The following is a 22474-nucleotide window of genomic DNA, read 5'->3' on the forward strand; positions in this document are numbered from 1 at the left end:
ATTGGAGAAAAAACGAGCTTGTAAGTGAACTAGACAGGTACTGTATACATGATGAGAATAGATCTAAGCACCTTTAGCGCAGATAGCCCTCGTGTAGCTTTGCGCGAATTTCAAAAACAAACAAACAAAAACAAATTAAACACCTTTCCCCAATAAATATATATTTTCAAAATTAAAGAAAGAGGCCACCTGCAAATTAGACTCTGCATTAGTTTAGGGGTTAACTAATAAACATAGAAATGGATTTATGTGAATGTTTTATAGTTGATACCTATATATTGAAAGTGCAAATAAGTATGGAACTATAAAGAGAAATGATATATTTGCACCAAGTGTATGTGTAGATAATGCATGTATATTGCCCTGATAGAGGCCTGAGTAAGAGCGGGTTACTCTGGCCCTTGTGTACAATATATAAATACACTTGACAGATGCTGAAATAAATACAAAGGAAGGAGGAATAGGTTAACGAAACCTGCCCCCCGGGGTATATAAACATTAATACCCAAATAACTGTGAGAGCTGTGATTATAGCATAACCTCCCTGTAGAACAGATTTCTCCTTAATGTTTAGTATATGCCTTTTTATCATATTTTGCTAACACCCAGAATAATAACTTTGCAATACCACGGTTCTTACCTACGTTATAAAATAAATTATCTGTTCAGTTGTTCCCTGTACTACAAAATAAAACTGCTTCAATTTTCCCTCTGTTATACAATAAACATTTCAGTGTTCCTTATGCTATTAAATAATAATGTTCCACTGTTCCTTCTGTTACAAAATATACATTTCAAAGTTACACTGTTCCCTTTGCTACAAAATAAACGTGGTCCACATTTCTTTCTGTTATTAATAAATGTTTTAGTGTTCAACTGTTCCCTCTATTATAAAATAAACATTCAGTGTTCCAATGTTCCCTGTGTTATGAAATAGACGTTCAACGTTTCACTGTTACCTTTGTTATAAAATAGACGTTCAGTGTTTCACTGTTTCCATTATTATAAGATAGATGTTCAGTATTTCACTGTTCCCTCTCTTTTAAAAAAGAGTATTTCACTGTTTTCACTTATATAAAATATACGTTCAGTGTTTCACTGTTCCTTCTGTTATAAACTAAACGTTCAGTGTTTCATTATTCCCTCTGTTATAAAATAGGCGTTAACCATTTCACTGTTCCCTTTGTTATAAAATAGGCGTTCAGTATTTCAGTGTTCCCTCTGTTATAAAATAGACATAACATGTTAGGAAGTATTTCATAAAAAATATTTTCGAATGTAAAATCGCATTAAATGAATGTGAAGTTTATAAATTTGAATTTGTCTCCTGTGTCTAAGAGAAACTAAGGGTAGCACATTAAATCAATTTTCAACTCAGGTTAGATTTTTCTGTAGTTAAACACAAAGCTACACAAAGAACTATCTGTGCTCTGACCATCACGGGTATCTAAATCTAGTGTAAGTCCGCAGTCATATCGCTATGCCACTGGGTAGGTGGTATTGATTGTTTTGTTTGTTTGTTTCTTTTTGAATTTCACGCAAAGCTACACGAGGACTATCTGCGCTAGCAGTCCATGTTTTAGCAGTGTTAGACTAAATTGAAGCCAGCTAGTTATCACTAGCCACCGCCAACTCTTGGGCTATTCTTTTATCAACGAATTCAGAATGACTTTACCGTTGCATAGAGGGCGGTAAAATCGATGAGAGGCAAATACGTTACGAGCGAAGCGTATAGTAGTGAAGAAACAACGATAAAGTTTTTGTAAAATCTATTCCGATATCTTTGAAAGCTACTGAAATGTAACGTGGAGATTTCCTAGCTCAGATATGCAACAGCTGTAGTCAGGGTTACCAGCAAGTACAGAGAAAGGTTCTTCTATTTTGGAAGATGTATCAGAAGTTCGAATGTGCTGTTTTTATAACTTTCAAGATAAAAATAAAGTTACAGTTCGAGAGTATCGATATTTAATCAAAATATTCAGAAAGACTGATCATAAAAAGCAAGTTTTAAAATTACGCGTTCCTGTGAAAAGCAAATACATTGTGGAGAAAATAAAAGTTTCAATTGAAGTAAATTAAGTTTTGTAATAATAATAGGCATGTTTTAAATAATCATATTGTGTAAAAAATGTTCAGAACATTTTCACGCGAATGTATTTAAGAAAAGATCTAGAGCTAAGACTTAAAGGTTATTGTATTAAGTACAACTTCAAAATGGGATATACTGAAATATAAGAGTACCATTTGCATTCGAGGAAATATTTATTAAAATAATCAAACTTCCAAATAAATTCTTCATACCTATTTATGAAATATTAACTTTTAGTCCAAGGAAAGAAACGTAAATGAATTTACTGATTTCTCGTAAAATAGAGCCTCAGAATGCAAAGTTATTTATTTTTGAATGGAAAATGAAACTTGTTGAAAGAGATATTTGTAACTGAATACTTTAACTTATCAGGCTGTTAATGTAAATATCCAGTTTTTATACTAAGTAATTTATTTGGACTGTATTCAATTCTTTTTAGTGTTTTAATGCACAAGTATTATGTTAACATACCACAATAATAATGTGTAATATTATTTTATTTTAGCATGTTAGGCTTAAGGCTAATTGTTTTAAATAACAAGTTGCCTAGCAACAACAAGAAACAAGAACAAACCCTAAGTTTCTATAGAACGATAGGCCTGAAGTCTAATAAGCTAAAATAAGATAATGTTACAAAGTCAAAAATATAACAAGCCGTATAATTATTGTGGTATGTTAAAATAATGCTATAATTATGTTAACATACTACAATAATAATACATAGCATTATTTTATTTTAGCATATTAAGCTTAAGGCTAATTGTTGTAAAGCAACACTTGTCGCTAAGCAACTTTTGATCCGAATTGTTTCGTTAGATATCGTTGTTTACTAAACGTCTCGCGCCAGTAGAAGACTTTTAAGATCGTAGAATATAACACAGCTAAAAAGTTGTGGATTACGAAAATTAAAAAACACATTTAATAGTCCAAATAAATTGTTTAATATAAATTGGATACTCGAGTTTGTTTCAACGCAACATGTTAACAATTCTAACCTTTTTTTTTAAAAAAAAAGGCATCAACTCATAATGAAGAAATATTATATCTTAACCTTTTGGACTTAAATCCATTTCTCCTAAATAAAAAGGGCCTTGGCGTACAACCACCTCGTGGGCGATTATTGCAAATGAGTATACATCCCCCTTTTGTGTGCCCTCTGGTGCTGGATTAGACATTCTCAGTATCTCTGGTGCAGTCCACAGCTTTTCTAAATAGATAATAATAAAAGAAGAGAATGACATATTGTAAGTTTAAGTATGGATATTTACTTGCTGTTTTTACAGTAGAAAAAAGATATAAATATTTAAATATTTAACAATAATATTTGAAAAATAAACAAGTTTTAATAATAACAATAATAAAGAAAGTATTACAGAGATGTTAGAACTTAAAACTAATTCGGATTGAATAGGATTAAACTTTTTAACAATTCGGAAAATACATTCTTCATTCATAAACGCAGATACTCGATTGAATTCGTTAATGCAAATGAATAATTGAATTAGCTTACACCAACTCATTGTTAAGTATTAATGTGAATGATAGGAGGGTCTTGGAAACCAATTTCTGGTGCACTTTTTAAATTGTGTGATAAATAATAACTAAATTTGTAATATCAGTATAAACCTTTATCTATGAACGTGATTACTACCTCACTACGTAAGTATATTTTCAAAAGGAACGTAATTCCTTTATACATAAATTTTCAGATGAAAAAGAACATTTTAAATATGTTTGTTCGTGATGACAAGAAATTCACTTGACGTAAAATTGTATTCTAAAGATAGCTGGTACGAGAATTAAAACTTTAACTAAAATAACATACAGAACAACGTTTCGACCTTCTGGGGTCATCTTCAGGTTAACAACCTCGGTAAATACATAACATAGGCATTTTCTAAAAATGTAACATCAGCCGACTAATTTTTCAAAGACTCTTTTTAACTTTAAATTTATTCACAATCAACTAAATCATAAAGCCTTAATGGCCAGTTTTGATGTAATCTTTCTCTTTACAGAAGTCCAACAATTGAAGCCTGCAAGGCAGCCTTAAAACTTTATATCCATGACCCCAGCACATTGATACACATTCCCAGCAACCAATTAGCAACCCTTATAGAATTCACTACCACCAAAAATTCCTGCAAATAAATGGCTTAAGTATTGGAAATCCCGTGTCACCAGTTCTGGCCAACATTTCAAACAATCAGTTCAGCCTTACACCCACCACTATACTAGTACAGGTATGTTGACGATACATTTGCTGGACTCACATCTACAGAACACACATTTAGGTGGCTGGACTCACATCTACAGAACACACATTTAGGTGTTTTTCGACCACGTTATCATCATACACCTTGACATTAAGTTCACTTCCGAACTCGAAAACACGAACCAAATAGTATTTCTCAACCTCAAGATCACAAGAACCGATAAACAATTCAAAATAGAAATCCACAGAAAAATCACTCATACTCAGTAGATGAAACAAAACAAAAACTCAACACATTAAGACACTAAATAAACACAGCCACAAAACTATGCTCACCCGATGAAATTAACAAAATAAAACAACACTTCATCAACATCAACAAATGTTCTCCAATCATCGTTGAAAAAATTATACGCACACAGCTAGATCAACAACACAATCGATAACAAACAAACAATAATAAATTCCAAGAAACAACAAACTACAAACTTTTACACTGATGCATATCATACATTCCTGATATCAGTGAAAATTTGACCAACATTTAAATAAAAACACATAACAAAACATAACATTTCTGTAAACACTAAATTTGTTCAATAATCAAGTACAAAACTAAAGTCCATACTATATCAAAACTACGCTGACAAACCCAACACCAATATCATTTATAACATACAATGCAAGAACTGTCATGACTTCTAAACTGGAGAAACAAGTAAAAAATTGAAACCACATTCAAAGAACACAAAATCATCTTCACACGTTTTTGAATACTGCAAATAAAATAAACAAAACATAGCCATATAAAACACCAATATATTAAAATAGAGAAACAAATATAAACAAAAGCAAAATCAAAGAAGCCATATTTATACAAAAATTCCAACCAAAATTAAACCAGTATAAAGGAACACCTTTATACCTGTACTGATCAATTACCAAACATACACTGCAACGCCCCCTACAATCTCGTACCCGTTTACACTCTCATCCCTAAGACATGTGTCCGGCAACGGTCAGTTGTAAACTCTCTTTATTAACCTGAAGATAACTTAAGAAGGTCCAAACGTTGTTCTCTACCTTATGGTAATTAAAGTTTCAATACACATATCAGCCGTCTTGAGAATATCTTTTTAAATACTTTCTTAAAAAAGATTTTGAAGTTTTCTTTAATGTTATATTATTGAAGATTTGTGCCTTGAAAACCCCGGAAATTACTTTTGAAAACTTTTTTAACATAAAGTTAAGAACAGTACAAACTTGAATATGATATCGTCCATCATGACTTACTTCTCCAGTAGGCGTACGATTCTCCATTTTCGTTTTCGTCCGATGTTCTAAGAGCATGGAGACCAATATCAGTTATCTTTAAGACAAACCTACTATCTACCACGCAGTTAGACGACTTCAAGTTGCCATGAGAACGGATTTCACTGTTATGAAGATAGGCCATTCCCTACACGATTTACAACCCAGAGTTGTCATGAATTTTCTAAGTCACTATTGGTTTATTCTTATTGATTTACGATTTACTCTTATATTTTTTTATTTTCTAAGTGATCGCTTGATTTATTAACAAATAATTCAAGTGATTTTCAGGAAAAAAAAGTATTTTGTCCTTATTTAAATAAAATCATAATCATAAAATTAAAAGAAAACTGCCTCCAGTGGCACAGCTGTATGTCTGCGGACTTACAACGCTAACAACCGAACTACGATACTCGTTGTGGGCAGATCACAGACAGCCTATTGTGTAGATCTATGTTTAATTCAAAACAACAATACAAGAAAGCTATCCTTAAAAGTAACTTGCTAACACAGTTCCCATTTAATAAGTAAGTTTTCAAATTTCCAAACCACGAATGATCTTTATATTTCATTCTTATAACTTAAATGTAAAAAAAAAACAGTCAATTAAAAATATACTGATTTTATTGTAATTTTATATTTAAGATAATAGATAGTTTTTGTAGTTGAAATTAATATTTTAAAACGTATTTTGCACAAACATTTTATACGCTAAAGGTTTTACTTTGGACTACGGTGAAAAACTTATCGTTAGAGCAAAGTCACATTGAGCTACTTGCCATGTACACCACAGGAAATTGAACCGCGGATTTTACAGTTCTAAGTACATAGGCAAACTCTTTGATAAATTCAAAGAAAACATGGGAGCATATTCAGAGGAGCAAGGCGAGCGCTTCCACCAAGATATACTGGACTTTGAACACTGCTACCAAGGAGCGTATAACAAATACATAATGGTAGATTGTATTTAGGGGCTGACACGTGAAAGTGATTTACATTACAGTCACAAATCTCGAAAAACTACTCGTTTCTAAATATTTTTTGTTCATTTTTGGATAACTTCAGTATAAATACATGTAAATCTTGATTCATATGTTGTTTTATTCAGACCTTATGTAAATGAAAATGTGCAAATTTGCCCGTTTTTACGTAGAAAATTTTTAAATTTCATTATCCAGGTCGCAAAAGCAAAGTTTGAAGGGAATAATGGCCACTTCCTGTACTTTTATAACATAAGCAATTAAGAAATAACACGTACTATCCAGGAACAAAATTTGTGTTACATAGTGTTATCTGTGTTACCTAGTGTTATTCCTCAGATATCTTTCGTGTCACATTTTAATTCTGCTATTTATTTTTGACCATTACTATATATAGAAATTACTAAAGTTTTTAAGGTTGTATGTATATATATATATATATATATACAGCATTGTGCAAATTTCTTAGGGCATCCAATTGCTCCTGTAGGTTTGATTTGTTGCAGCTATGAAATAAAAGCTTTTACTTTAAAATGCTGGAAAATTCATCATAGCCGATTTTCTCTTTGTATACACGTCACCCAACTTCACAAAACTGATAGAATCATGAACTGGTATAAATATCACGATAGATTAATCAGTAGTGATAAATTCAGAAATATCAAAAGATATACAGTGAATAGAAGGGCCATTAAAAAGTTCAGACCTTTAGCATCTTGGAACAGATGTAGAATTTGCCGGACTTTATGCTAAAAAAGTGTAACAGTTGCACTAAAGAAGGCCTCAATAAATATGAAATATAAATATATCATAATATTTGAAAGAAAATACACGGATACAATCCCACAAATATGCAAAGCTATTAGTGATAGCAATGGTAGATTGCTATAAACATTCCAACAGATGAAAGACATTATTCGTGTATCAGTTTTTGTAAGATTAATTTACAATAATTACAAGCTAATATTTATAGAAAACAATGGATATATTGTTTGTAAAGCTGTAAAATGATAAGACACGATACGCTTGTTTTTGCCACTCATTTTAAGTATATGACTGAAATGGTTTGATCATTGTTTTATCAATTTCGCGGAAAGCTACACGAAAGTTATTTGCGATTGCCTTCCCTAATTTAACAAAGTGAGACTATAGGAAAGGCAGCTAGTCATCAACACCCACCGTCAACTCTTGGAATACTCTTTTACCAATGAATAGTGCGACTTACCGTCACTTTATAAAGCCCCTACTACTGAATGGACGAGCATGTTTGATGTGATGGGGGTTCGAACCAGCGACTCTTAATTTACGAGTCGAACGTCCTAACCATGCCGGGCTGTACTGAAATGTGCAGAAAGTACAATGAACATTGGATGTATATTGCTTTGATATTATTGCTCTATTTGGACATGAAATAAAGTTTACTATGGTTCTAGGTCATATTTCAGAATAACTCTGACCTTTTCTTGAAGACGTATTTCGCATATATTTTGTACACATGCGTCAAGTGGTAAAACTATACATTGTGCGGTTGTCATGCCATCTATATGCTTCTACCCAAATTTAATGCCACCCCTTTCATTCGATTTTCATGTTGTTAATTATTATTCATGAGTTATTAAACTGTTACAAACTTATTTTATTACAATTTACAGGTTATAGCGTGAGTAAGATTAGTTTTTTTAGAACACGTACGATCATTATGAAGTACACAAATTTTTACAGTTAAGAACGTTTTTCTGAAAACAAATGCTGATTACAGTAAAAGTTGTAAATTATAATAAAATATATTTCACCAGTAAGTAAACTCAAAAAGAAACTATTACTACAAACGTAGTTTCTATTTTGATTTTGATTTCATGTCTTTCAAGCGTGCGTGCTTGGGAAATATGTACTGATTTATGAACAGACGGATAAAGTTAGTGTGGCTGCTCTGAAAAAATGAATGATTACATCCAGACATATTAGAAGACATTTGATATTCATTAATAATTTTACAAATAATTTATTAATAAATATGAATATACTGTTGGTTCTTTTTAGATTATTATCTAAAAAAATGTCCACAACAATTACAAACTGCGAAATGTGAAACCACAAATTTCCACGTGTTTCCGTGTGAATCCAAGAAAACATTGTTGAAGATCCGTCTATAGAGATTGAAGTAGTAATAAAAAACGCTCATAAGAACTGAGAAATGCAAAACTGAAATTGTGTATGTTCGCCCGCATGAACCAAATGGACCTCTTATTAGTTTTGGTATAAAATATACAATATCCACACCCTACGAAGTGACTATATGAACGTACAACAAACAGTACTATTATATCTATATAGAATAATGAGATTACCTACTTTTACGGTGTCTTGCAGTAAAGAACATCGGAACATCCAATCCAGCTTTATCTCTTCATTTTCTAGTATATCCTAAGAGCACCAGTTATATACGAATTAAATTAATACACAAATTAAGTTTATTCACAAAACTAATTGTATGTCTAAAGTTAAAACTGCAAAACTTGATGGTCTCCTGATAAAAAACGTTTGGTCTTTCACACTTTCATTAATTACAAAAATAAATCAGTTAGGTTTTAGATCAAATTCTAGAATTTGTGAGGTTTATAGATAAATATATATTAAAAATAAGGAACTATTTGTTGCAACATGGTCAGACTCGTCTCGTCTTGCTCTCTGTATACTTAAGAAAATTCAATAAACACTTGTTACTTATCGATACCGGAGAACACCACTTTTTACGGTTTCGATTTCCAGATATAAAAAAATACAATCTTAGTTGCTGTTTTAAATTAGCATGCTTAAAATTCCATTATAGAAAGCCATATATTTTTCACCTTGCAGAATTAAAAAAAAGGAGATATTTCATTTACAAGCGTATACTTAAATACTGCCAACGCGGCTGAAAAAGAGAGCATATTTAGGGTGAAAGGGATTGGCCATGCTGGGCTGGAGTGGAAGGCCCAAAAAGTATATTTATCATTCTATGTATATTGCTTTGATACAATTGTACTATTTTCTTTTCTAGCTTTGTTGGTAAAATGTCTAAATCCCCCTACTATGCACTACAAATTTTGAGAAATAACAAAATGTTTTATTTAAAATTACACCCTCGTGCAAATTAATTGAAACAAATGGTCATTTTACAATATTTTCAGCATGGCGGCCGGAGTAGGCTCGCTGGTCCCGCTGATTTCCTTTAATAGTCATTTTTTTCATACAGACGGCGTCATTAGCTGTGTTTTGCAGTACGGTTGATCTATTTTTGGGATATATGACGAAATTTTGAGGAATATTACGTCATTCAAAATTGAGAAAAGTCTCAAAAATGAGGCTATTTGTTTTACTGCTAATCAGTCGTCTTTCAGCCGTTATACACAATAGACGTAACTCCTAGAAAGCGTACAAAGATTGTGACACTGCACGAGCACACCGGCATGACTTACAGGGAAATCGCGGACGTTGTTGGTGTTAGCCTATCGACCGTCAGCGGTGTAATCAAAGCCAAGGTGAGTACCGGATCTATCAGTTTGAAACGTAAAGGAAGATGTGGCCGAAAAAGGAAAACAACACCAAGAGACGACGCATACGTGGTTAGGGAGAGTGTGAAAGATCCACGGAAGACAAGTGACGTCATAAAAAGAGATTTGGAGATCAAAGGAAAAAAGTCAGCTCTTCAACGATTCGTCGTAGGTTTCTTGATGTCGGTCAAAGGGCAAGGATACCAGTCAAAAAACAATTTCTTACCAACTCAATGAAGAAAAAACAGTATCAATGGGGTCTGAAATACAAGAACTGGACGCAAGAACAATGGAGGAAGGTGGCATTCAGTGACGAGACTCATTTCTTCATACAGGGTCAAAGAAGTCTGCATGTTCGCAGATCTCCAGGTGAGAAACTTCGAGGATCTCACATCAATCAATTCGTAAAATATCCCTTGAAGAAGATGTTTTGGGGCTTTTTCAGCTACTATGGTGTCGGAGGCGTACATATCGTAGAAGGTATGATGCGAGGACCACAGTACATCGAAGTTTTGCAGAAAAGAGTCGTTCCAAAATTGAAAAAAGAGATTTCCAGATGGATCTGGCATTTTTCAGCAAGATCTGGATCCGTGCCACACGTCAAAACTTGTGAAGAATTTTATGACTACCACGCGAATAAAGGTGCTGGATTGGCCTGGAAATTCTTCGGACTTAAATCCTATTGAAAATCTTTGGGCGATTTGTAAAGAAAGACTTCGGGGAAAAGATACTACGAAAGATAAGCTAATTGAGGCCATAATTGAGGTGTGGTATCGCGATCCAAAAATTAGTAAGATTGCAGTCAACACGTGGACTCGATGCCAAAGCGGATTAATGATCTTTTGAAAATTAAAGGCGGTCATATCATGTATTAATCTGTGAGTAATTTTTGGATTCTCAGAAATAAAATGCAAAATATTGAAAAAATCGTAATTTTCCGTCTTGTTTCAATTAATTTGCACAAGGGTGTAAATGAAGTACCCGTCCCCTGGACTGAAGTTATGAAAATTCATGATTAATGAAAGGTTATTTTAGTAAATGAAAAATTGTTTTTCTAGTATATAATTGTAAAAAAACGCCCATGAAAACTGCAGAACAAAATGTGAAACCACATTTTAGCATTTTCCTCCCTATCGAACCACTGAGCTTCCATACAATATTTGGTGAAGATCCATCTATAGGATATAATATAGTAATGAAAAAACACACGCAAAAATACTAATAAAAATTGCAAAACGGAAAATTTGTATGTCTTCCCATGCACCCAATGACATCACAGGCAATTTTGGTGAAGGTCCATCCACACCCTGCGAAGTAGTTACATGGACAAACAGTACTAATATATTTACGTAAAATATCAAACATCAAAGTATGATTGTTCGGTTTAAACAGTTATTGCTTCCTTCTTAACTTTATAATATTGAGCCAGTCAATGTCTGTAAAAACTGGTTTTAAGCTATTAATGCTAATACAATAATTGTTACGGTGTGAATGCCTTTCTTAGCTGGAGAAGCATGATAATAATTAATTGTACTTGTCATAAAACATTAATACTAGGCTTCTATATCCTTAACACAACATTTCTTATTCAGTATTTTAACAACACTATGTCCATCATTTCCATTGCCAAAAATGAATTTTGCTCATTACAAAGCTCATCAGGGCACGTAGGATAATAAAGTAAAAGTAATGGAATAAAAAATTATTTATGTAAGCCATTTCTTACAGTAACAATTGTTACATTATTAATTACTTATTTGTCATAAGATGTTTAATATTAGGCTTTTTAATTTTTGCATTCAATAGCTATGGAGGATCATAGTGTAATTGAAATATTATAATACAACTTGAAAAATGTTTAAAGATTTGATTTAAAATATAATAAAGTCAACACTAGCATCTTGTGATAAGTATAATAATTAACTGTACTCATAAATCTTTAACCTTGCAATTAATGGTTATCGGTTTCAATTATTTGAAAATTTTTCTCCTTAACTCTTAACGTTGAATGAACTGATTACTTTTTTATAATTTTTAAATTTAACTACACAATTCTCTCCTATTAACTATTAATTTTGTAATAATAATGTTTACAATTTTCGGTTTTAAAAGCATAAATATTTCTCATTAATTTATTACCTTATATCAATTGACTGTTGGGCGTAAACATTTTATCTTTATTTCATATTTTTGTATCAGTTAACATTTAGAAATGTTGGTTTGAACATCAAAACACTTTCTTTTTAACACTTATTCTTCCATTAACTATACTCTGACTACTCCATTCGCTTTGTTACCTAATTTATTTTACTTGCACATTTCTATGTGCCTGACAAAAAAGTGAAATTACTCCATTAAAGTTTGGTTTCGAAATAACACAGATTAACGAGACATATCTTTACCATTCCATGATACCTTAGCTATAAATTACATCAATAAGTAGTAACAGAAGTATGTCTTTCTCATCTTCTGAAACTCCACACAGCTCAATTGAAACTTAGTGTTTAAATGAGTTTCAGCTCTAACTGTTACTTTCTGACCTTACCAATCTATCCGTAACTGAATATCTTTGACTATACTTTTTCTTATCTGAGCCTAGGTGGTTAAGGTACTTGATTCAGACCCTGAGAGTCATGGGTTTGAATTCCCGTCCCACAAAACAAGTTCGCCCTTTAGGTCATGGGGCATTATAACGTTATGGTCAATCCAACTATTCAGTGATTAGTGGGAAAGGGTGGTGATACTAACTGCTTTCCACTTAGTCGTTTTTCTGCTAAATTAAGAACATCTAGCACAAAACGTCCTCGTGTAGCTTTGCGCAAAATTCAAAACAAAACAACTACTTATCTAAAATACGTTCGATCTCGTGTGAATACACTGTGGGGTGAACGCATTTCATGTTCTTCTCTTCTATGCTACCGGTATCACCAACAGTAGGTGTATGACCCATTGAAAAACATAAAAGACACTAGGAAAATGTTTTAAGTGGTATGTGATGCTAAAACCGAAGCAATCTTCTCTTATTGTAACACTTGCATATATAAAGTAAAGAAAAAGTTACCAAACCAAACAAAAGTAACGTAAGCGTGGATAACAAAAGTAACTGATCACTTTTTCACCATTTGGTCGACATTAAGTAAACTTATAATTTAGTAGATGTCTCATCGACTCTGTTAACGTTTGACCTTATACATAAAATTAATTATTTATTTATCATAACCTGAGCTGTCAGAGAGCATAGAGTTATTTCGCGGTACATATCTTATCGAATCTCCGGTTATTAAAGATACCTGTCTTGTCACTCTGAATGTATTGAGTCTTATCACATGTGAATGGTTTCAAGAGAGGTAGTCAGGTTTTAGTGATACATAACTACATTGACTCAGTGCGCTATCAGTCCATTAAAGAAGGATTCTTTATATTTAACGAATTATGTTGATGTTACTCTTTCTTATTATACAACACTTTACTGTAACATGTACTGCTCTGAAGAAATTCACAATATACGTTATCAATAATGTTTTCTCTTCTTATTGGACATTAAATGGTTTGGTTCTCATTAGCTGCGTAAACGTTGCGTCACAACTTCTATGAACCTTCTGCTGTTTGTGAGTTTTTAAAAAGATTTCTGATGTTGGATAATACTACTTTGTTTTGTTGTTTACTCTTAGAGGTTACCAAAAGCTGTTCTGATAATGAACTAAAAGAGAACAGAGACGACATAATAAACAGAAATTTAATTAAAGACACATTCTTATAACAAAAAAGCTTAATATAGTTTTGTGTACTTCACAATGATCGCACCAACTGGTGATCGATTCGGTTTGCTTTTGAATTTCGCGCAACGCTACACAAGGGTTATCTGCGCTAGCCGTCCCTAACTTTACAGTGTAAGACTAGAGAGAAGGAAGCTACTCATCACCACTCACCGCCAACTCTTGGGCTACTATTTTTCCAACGAATAGCGGGATTTACCGTCACATTATAACGCCCCCACAGCTAAAAGAAGGGGCGAGCACGTTAGGAGGATTAGGAATCAAACGTTTTAACCACCTGGACACTCTTGGCCCAAGTAATCCATACGTCGTACCTATTCTTAAACCTAATTTTAGTTACTGTAAGAGCTGCAAATTATAATAAAATGTAAGTTTTGTTAAGTTTCATAAAAGTTTATTCTTTATTTTTCTAGTATAATATAATATTAAACATTAAAAGTACGCTGTCTTATGGTATTAAGAAGCATCTGAAACCATAACGTAATAGCTTTAGAAATTCTAAAAAAATACAAAGAGTCATGATTGTAAAGTCCTTATGGAGTCATTTTTAATTAAATGGTAAGTTTGTAAGGCAGCATTTGGATGGTGTTTGAACCAAGAAAAACCACAGATCTATATTCCACTCTTTAAGAATTATGAGTTAATTATTTAAATATACCTACTAACTGCTTTAACTTTCTGTCAAAGTTACTGATGCTTTTTATTCTGTATCTATGTAACCTGTTAAATTCTTCCTTCAGGCACGAGTTCCTAGATTGCCATAACAGAAAGTCATGGTGGATACTCGCGTCAGAGATTGTTTCTAGGCAGCCATGACTCATACAGTGCTTGTCTCATCATGTCTATAAATCACCTATAATTAATTAATTCACATCTAAAAAAATGTTTAACTATATACAGTTGGTTGATCCTAAAAATAATGGCAAATGCCAGTTCATTACTTAATAAATTAATAATTAAATAATCCTACCATGAAGTAGAGAACGCGCTTATAAGTACTCATGACTCATACAATACACGTCTCAATGAGAACACAATTAATCATTAATGTGATAGTTAATTATTAAATCGTCTATAAAACGATTGCTTATCACTAATTAATTTTTCATTTATAATTAAATCTTGCCTTTTAAATTATCAATCAAGTATTTTTGCAATGACGTATTATTTAACGTAACATTAACACAGTTATATATATATTTTACCGTACAAACAATACACGCTTTATGAACCTATAATGGAAACAACATGAGTAAATTTGTATGTATGTACGTGTCTGAATGTTGTATCAATTTCAATATTAATAATCAATAACTCATTCGTTTATTACATTTACCTGTAGAACGTTTATAGATTATCATATAATGATTTGTGAAGCCGTAAGTGTCCAGCAGAACATTGAAAGAAGTTATGTATTCCATACTTTGTGTTATCGCGAGTATTCGAACCGAGCTCCGAAATCTCAGGATCTAGTAAGGGCTGTAACAACGATTGGAAATGTTTTTTTTATGTAAGGTATTTTCAATATTTTAATATCAGTTACAAAAAAGCAACAGAGCAGGTGAATTTTTTTTATTTATAATTGTACAAATACCCCCAAAATATTCGCATACGAAAATGTGTTTTGTAAGACAGGTTGTACACTGAACACATACAACGTTGAAAGAAAAACTGCGTGAAGATGGTCAAAGAAATCCTCTTTCTCTGCAAATTTTGCTTTTAAAATGAGCTCGATATTCCATATATGCAACATTGTTTGAGTTTATACGAGTAAGTTAACCTTAAGCGAAAACAAAATCATTATACTATACTTCCAGAAAATGTTTTTACGGTGTAAACCAGCTTAATACACACTTCAACAAAATATGCATGTATATTAAAACAGAGTAATAAACAAGAAATTGTGTTAAAATATTTTAAAATAAAAATAAATAAAATATCACAATATCAAATTTCTTGAAAACAGCACCATACCACTAACCTGTAAACTTCCTTTGGGACAATATTCAGTGACAATACAGCAATATGGTGGTTCTACGCATGCTCCGATGAATCGAACAATGTGATCATTTTGTAAATCTTTCATCTAAGCAACATAAGATATACGTTGATAATACTGTAGCAACAAGAAGTTTACATAAGTTATTAACTGTTCTTGATATGACCGGTAAATAATCATTTCTCACAACTTTACACCTCAATATGATCAGAACTAATTTAATTGTAAAATTAATCAGATTTTTTTCAAAAATTCTGACTAATAGTTTAGTATTTCACCAAAATATTGGGTGAAAATTTCGTGTTTCATCACTTTATATATATATATATATATATATATATATATACGGAACAGTTTTCGATAACTCGTGAACTTTGTTGGACACGACACATCAACAGTGCTGCAAGCGGCATCTCAGAAGTTCGTATTGTTTAATTGGTGTATTGTTGTTTGAAATAAAATGATACAACTTACACTACGAGAACATCAGTGAAGCTTTAGAAGTCGTGAGAAAATAAAGTAATTATTCAATGCTTTATTTTAAACAGGGGCGTAAATTTTTTACACCCGATGGGGGGATGATTTTTGCAACCACTTATATGGATTGTTCAATTTGCAAATTGGTAATCTCTGATTACGTGAGCCTGAAAGCTGTAAACATGCAGTCACAGAGTAATCTTGTTGCCACGATACTTGCATATATACTTAGGCCTACTGACTGATACTTACGAACTATCGCTTAGATCGAAAAGCTTAGAAGCACGCCTATATTAAAGATGTACATTACGGCTACTGAAAAAGCCTACATCTAGGCCTAATTATGTAATTCGATTGGTAAGAACACGAGAATCACAAAAACAAACACACAATTTGTAGGCCTGTGATGCAATAAAACAAATCAACAGACCAAACTGTAGGGGGGAATGATTGTATGCACCATACCCCCACCTAAAATGAAGGGGAGATGTATCCCACCCATCCCCCCAGGATCTACGCCCTTGATTTTAAACCTTATTTGATAGAAGCTTATAAAAATACTCCAGGTTGATTAAACACGGAAAGTTTGTATGGATTTCCTCCATAAACGAAGTAACTCAATAGAACGGAGTACGTTACACGTTTCCTTTTACCCTCTGTGATTCAACAGTAAGTATTATATATTATAACGCTGAAATTCCGTGTTAGATTTGTGCTGGAAATAACATTGCCAGCCATATTTTGTTTTACGATTATTTTCATACAGGTTATCAAAATAATTAATGTTGCATAATATCTTATTCGCAGAAACTATAAACGTAATAAGATTTATTGTTTAGCTCAGAGCTCCACAATTGTCCATTTGCGCCCTGTCCGCTGCGGGGAATCCAACCTTAAATTTTAACGTAGTAAGTCCGTGGACGTGTACACTAGATAACACGTAATAAAAAAGTCGAGGTTGCAAAGTGTTGAGTGCTTAAAATTAATATAATTTTGAATATGTAAACTAGCATATCATGTGAAAACCACAACCAACATAAAGCTGTGGTGGAACGGATGTATCAGAAATATGACATAACGTCGCACTTCATATATCGTGACTGAGTACGGCTTGCTGCAGGTACATTTCTGGATGGTTCGTCCGACCCACGTTGATCGATATTCCTTTGTTTCTCTTTAAGTATAAGGAAATCTTAAATCTATGATCTGAACACCTCTTTATGATCTGGGTGTAAAGACATCTTGCATCGTAAAGGACTGTTACACACCATTCCCAAAAGCGACTAATTTTTTGTGGCTATGCATTATTTGAAACACACCAAACAATGTCAAAATGTAGTTCAGGTACATTCCGTTCCACCGTGACTTTAAATTAATCTTAATATTCAAAGTCGTTTTAAATAATACACTCAATCTTCTATATAAGTCAAAGCAATCAGTATAAACTCTTCAATTACTAATTAAAAATAATTATCGAGGTGAGAAACAGAACAATCTTACTCGTTTCAATTCCAGCAGTAAAGGTCTGTGGATTTCTATTCTTGTCTTGATAAGAGGTTTGATGGCTACAATGGCTCCCTAATCGCAAGAGAAAGAGAGTTGAAGATAAATCATTTCTTCATCAAAACGTTAGATTTTAATTACAAAGAAGAAAGTGAATAAAACTGATTTATGGTTCATCATCTATTTATAATTTGAAACTAGTAAGCTTAGGAAGCTTTAAAGACGAATACTTTTTCTTCAAGGTATTGCAAAATTCCAAACTAACGTGTGATTTATATCAACGTTTCAGAACTGTGTTATATATATGTGCTCTTCACAATACTCGTATACAAGAAAGTTGTTATCCCCACCCTCCTGTATGGAACATAGATTACTTATCAAGAAAGTTGTTATCCCCACCCTCCTATATGGAACATAGATTACTTATCAAGAAAGTTGTTATCCCCACCCTCCTGTATGGAACATAGATTACTTATCAAGAAAGTTGTTATCCCCACCCTCCTGTATGGAACATAGATTACTTATCAAGAAAGTTGTTATCCCCACCCTCCTGTATGGAACATAGATTACTTATCGTCGACACCTGAACCAAATGGACTACTTCCACCAAATGTGCTTCTCGAGATCAAATGGGAGGAATACAGAACCAACCTCAGCGTCCTCGAAGAAGCCAAGACCAGCAGCATTGAAGCCACCATCATCAAGAGCTACCTCCGATGGACAGGCCACATGCTCCGAATGGATGACAGTCGACTCCGGAACCAACTCCTGTATGGTCAACTGAAAAATGGGAAACAAATGAGAGGCAGACAGAAAAAGCGGTTCAAGGATAGTCTGAAGAAAACACTCAAAAGCTGCAACATTGATGTTAACAATTGGAAAACTCTCGTTCACGACCGAACCACCTGGAAATCCCTCATCCATCAGGGAGCAGAATTGTTTGAGTCATCAAGAAGATAACATTTTGGAGAGAAGTGACAGAAGAAGAAACAACGCCAGCTACTACTGAAACCTCTCCGTCCCTCTGAACTGACCTACCCTTACTGCCAGAAGATCTGTGCAGCAAGGATTGGCTTCATTAGCCATCTCCGGACCCATATATGAACTTGGAGGACCATCATTCTCGACCTACGAGGAATCGCCACGACGAGAGGGGATAAGTTTAAGTTTATGGCAGTTAAAAGAGTTTAAAATTTCTTTGTAATTATAAGTAAGTACTTTATTACATTTAAAAAAAACAAGCACAATTTTAACCAATTTTTCAATACCATTGTTGTTTTTTAACTCACAACTACAAGATACTGTTTTAAACACAAGTAAAAGTCTAGCAAAATGATGTAAAGTGATATATAGGTCTTCATAATTGGATTAAAATTGCTAATAAATTCAAACACAGCAGGAATATTTGCCCAATCTATGTTAACTCATCTACAGTTGCTTCATAACCATATGGATTTTAATGTCTGTAAAACTAAATTAATTAATTTCCTTTCATACATATAAGCTTCAGCATATTTCGAAGTTACAAAATATTTTACTTTCTAAACTTGCATAATTATATCCTTTAAAACCGGAAGAGGGTTTCTAAACATAAGGTGTTACCAGATAAAACCTGCATCGTATATTTCACCATCAATTTTTAATGATGTTTTTAATTGGATTCTACGCTGATTGGACCACATAAATCGACGCTTACAAACATTATACATACATGAAAAATACACGAAAAAAGTTTAATTATTTGGCGAAGTTACTACGGAGAGCTTTATAGCACTCGCCTTGTAGCAACATTATTTGAAATGAACTGCTTTATAGAACAACGTCATATACTTAGAGGTTATTAAATTAGTAATTGCAATAATTACCGTTTCATTACTGTAAACCATCTTTTTACCTTGTAATATCCTGTCTTCGTGAACACCTGTCTTCCTTTATTGCAAGAGGCCAAAGTCTCTTCAGAGCAGGAGCTCTGAAAATATGAAAAACAAGCACTTACAAGACCCAATATTTAAACAATATCTAGCTTTACAGTTGTTATGAAATAGTTAACATTGTCCTCAACATCCATAGACTTAAGTTCATCTTAGGCCTGTTTTGTTCATCTTAGGCCTGTTTTGTTCATCTTGTTATCCTTGATCACCAAACTTTATAGACACTATGTACCTGTTCCAGGTTTGTGAGTGAAAATCATGTTTGTTTTAATTTAATTGTATATGACGCTAATAAAGTTGTACTAAAAAGTTATTGTGTGACTTGTGGCAGTAATTATAAGGATTAACTGCGAAACCTTTATAAGGATATGAACAATAAAATAATAAAATAGGGATTCAGAAACTTAACTCAACCATTACGCAGGTCTTTATGTATAATTTCAACCAACACACACTTAAGAGACGTAACCTTCAATACAGCATGTTCCTTGTGAGCTATTCTAGTACAAAATCTAGTTCATTATGTCGAAACCGTTTACAGAATTATAATTTAAAAAGTATGAATGTTTATATCAGACCTCCCAATCTTCAAAAGGAAATTGACGCATTTCAATAGTTTTCTTGTTTGTTAAAGTTTGAAGAAAAGCTACTCAGGAGCTATTGTACCTAATTTTAAAGTTAGGGGAAACAGCTAGCCAATTTTACCCGTCCCCAACTCTTGGGTCACTCTAATAAAGGATAATGGGACTGACGATATTATAAACCCTTCATGTCTGAAAGGACGAGTATGATGGATAAGGGTATTTGATTTTCGACCCACAGATTTTGATACAATAATCAAGTTATGAATGTGGGATTTAATGTTTATCAAATACTTTGCCCGATTTGAAACAGATATTTGCTATCCAAATTTTACTATGTCAATCATAAAGTTCAAGAAAAAAATTAGAATAAAATACTAAAGTATTTTTATGTACGTATCTACACGGTGGGTTATACCTGATTTCTAATGGTATGAAGTGCACAGACATACCCGCTTTGCCACTAGAAATCGATACTAAAGTGCAAGTTTTTCGTACAAAACAAATGTCCGTGCAATTTTTTAAAGTTTGTACTTTCATTACTGAACGTAAAAAATCGAACAGAGCAATTTATTTTGAATACGATGCATTATTTGCGATGTTCACATACTATACTATTTGTTATTCTTAAACTGATAGTGATCTTTTTTTTTAACTACTTTTCGTTTGTTTATTTAATGACAAAGCTATTAAAGAAAACGAATGTAAGAAATGACATGATCAGTTTGTTTTGTTTGACCATACTTATTTCTAATGTTCGCTCACGTTGTACGCTATGAAAATTTGAAAGGGTAAAATATCTTACTGTGATTACAGAAATAAATCAAACTACATCGACTTCAAAAGTATTCCATGAAGTTCCTTTTAAACTTTTGTAATTGCATTCTTTTTCTATTCGTTTTTCTTTGAGATTCGAAGCTCTTTTTATATCTTAAAAGTTGGTTTGAATAGAAGTCAAATTAGAAAGCAAGTATTCTCACGTACAGTTTTTATAACTACTGCATTTGTTTCTAACTTTATTATTTCATAAAACCTTCTAAAGAAATACTTTGTCAAAGCTGGTTATTGTTTTTATATAATCAAGAATAAAAAAGCAACGGTCGAACCTTTTTGTTTTAATAAACGAACGTGTAACACTGATTACGAACCATTTGGAAAAGTCATCAGAGCTACAGCTAACATTTTTCCATTCCAAGATTAATAACCTTGGCCCCGGCACAGCCAGGTGGTTAAGACACTAGACTCGTAATCTGAGGGCCGCGGGTTCAAATCCCCGTCACCCCAAACATGCTCGCTGGGATTGTTGTAATGTTGTAGTCAATCCCACTATTCGTTGGTGAAAGAGTAGCCCAAGAGTTGGCGATAGGTGGTGATGAGTAGCTGCCTCCCCTCTAGTGTTACACTGCTAAATTAGGGGCGTCTAGTGCAGATAGCCCTCGTGTGGCTTTGCGCAAAATTCAAAAACTAAACAAACTTAGATGAAAATGAATCATGAAAATCGGTGTTCTGAATTACTGTTAGTATTAATTAGGTTATTTTAAAAATGTTATTAGCATTTAAATAACATTTGATAAATATATTTGAATATGTTTAACCAAATGTAAATGTATTTGAAAACAAAATACATAAAAACACATGTAATTATCTAGACAATTTCTAGTGGGCAAGGAATAGAAAATTAAGAAAAGGCACTTAACCTGTATGTTGGCGTAATTTAAACCTTATTTTCTATATAATACACGTATAATTACTCCCGTTCGTATTAGTAATTGTATTATTATCACAGCATACTTCAGTTTTACTGCATCTTACAGAGAGACGTATAATTATTTATTTTAGTTCCAACCAACCAGCTTTTGAAAAAGCCAAAAGTGTAAACCTAAAGATATATCAGAGTTCGAAAAAAAACAACTTTGAGCTAAATATTTATTATGAGAGCGTTATTTTAAAATAAAAATGAAAATAAATGTACTACATATTATACATAACGAAACCAAGCTAATTAAAAGCAAAACGTATTGTGTATATAACATACCTTCCGGAAGGATGTCATATGCCTACAACTACAACTTATACACT

General features: G+C 32.7%; 1 protein-coding gene across 8 annotated transcripts in view; it reads right to left on the reverse strand.

Annotated features, from left to right (window-relative positions):
• LOC143255200 (atrial natriuretic peptide receptor 1-like) overlaps positions 1–22474 on the reverse strand; it is a 140911-nt gene that overhangs the window by 30547 nt on the left and 87890 nt on the right. For 5 of the 8 annotated variants that reach the window (XM_076510482.1, XM_076510480.1, XM_076510487.1 and 2 more), the window contains 7 exons: positions 19778–19852; positions 18535–18663; positions 17881–17958; positions 15886–15990; positions 8948–9019; positions 5598–5763; positions 3141–3296 (listed from right to left, as the gene is read on the reverse strand). In XM_076510482.1, the coding sequence (XP_076366597.1) occupies positions 3141–3296; positions 5598–5763; positions 8948–9019; positions 15886–15990; positions 17881–17958; positions 18535–18663; positions 19778–19852 (781 nt within the window). The remainder of the gene's footprint in view (positions 1–3140; positions 3297–5597; positions 5764–8947; positions 9020–15885; positions 15991–17880; positions 17959–18534; positions 18664–19777; positions 19853–22474) is intronic. The other 3 variants (XM_076510483.1, XM_076510484.1, XM_076510485.1) reach the window with 1 other exon arrangement.

This window comes from Tachypleus tridentatus, chromosome 7 (genome assembly GCF_004210375.1).
Source record: "Tachypleus tridentatus isolate NWPU-2018 chromosome 7, ASM421037v1, whole genome shotgun sequence".
Lineage (NCBI taxonomy): Eukaryota > Metazoa > Arthropoda > Merostomata > Xiphosura > Limulidae > Tachypleus > Tachypleus tridentatus.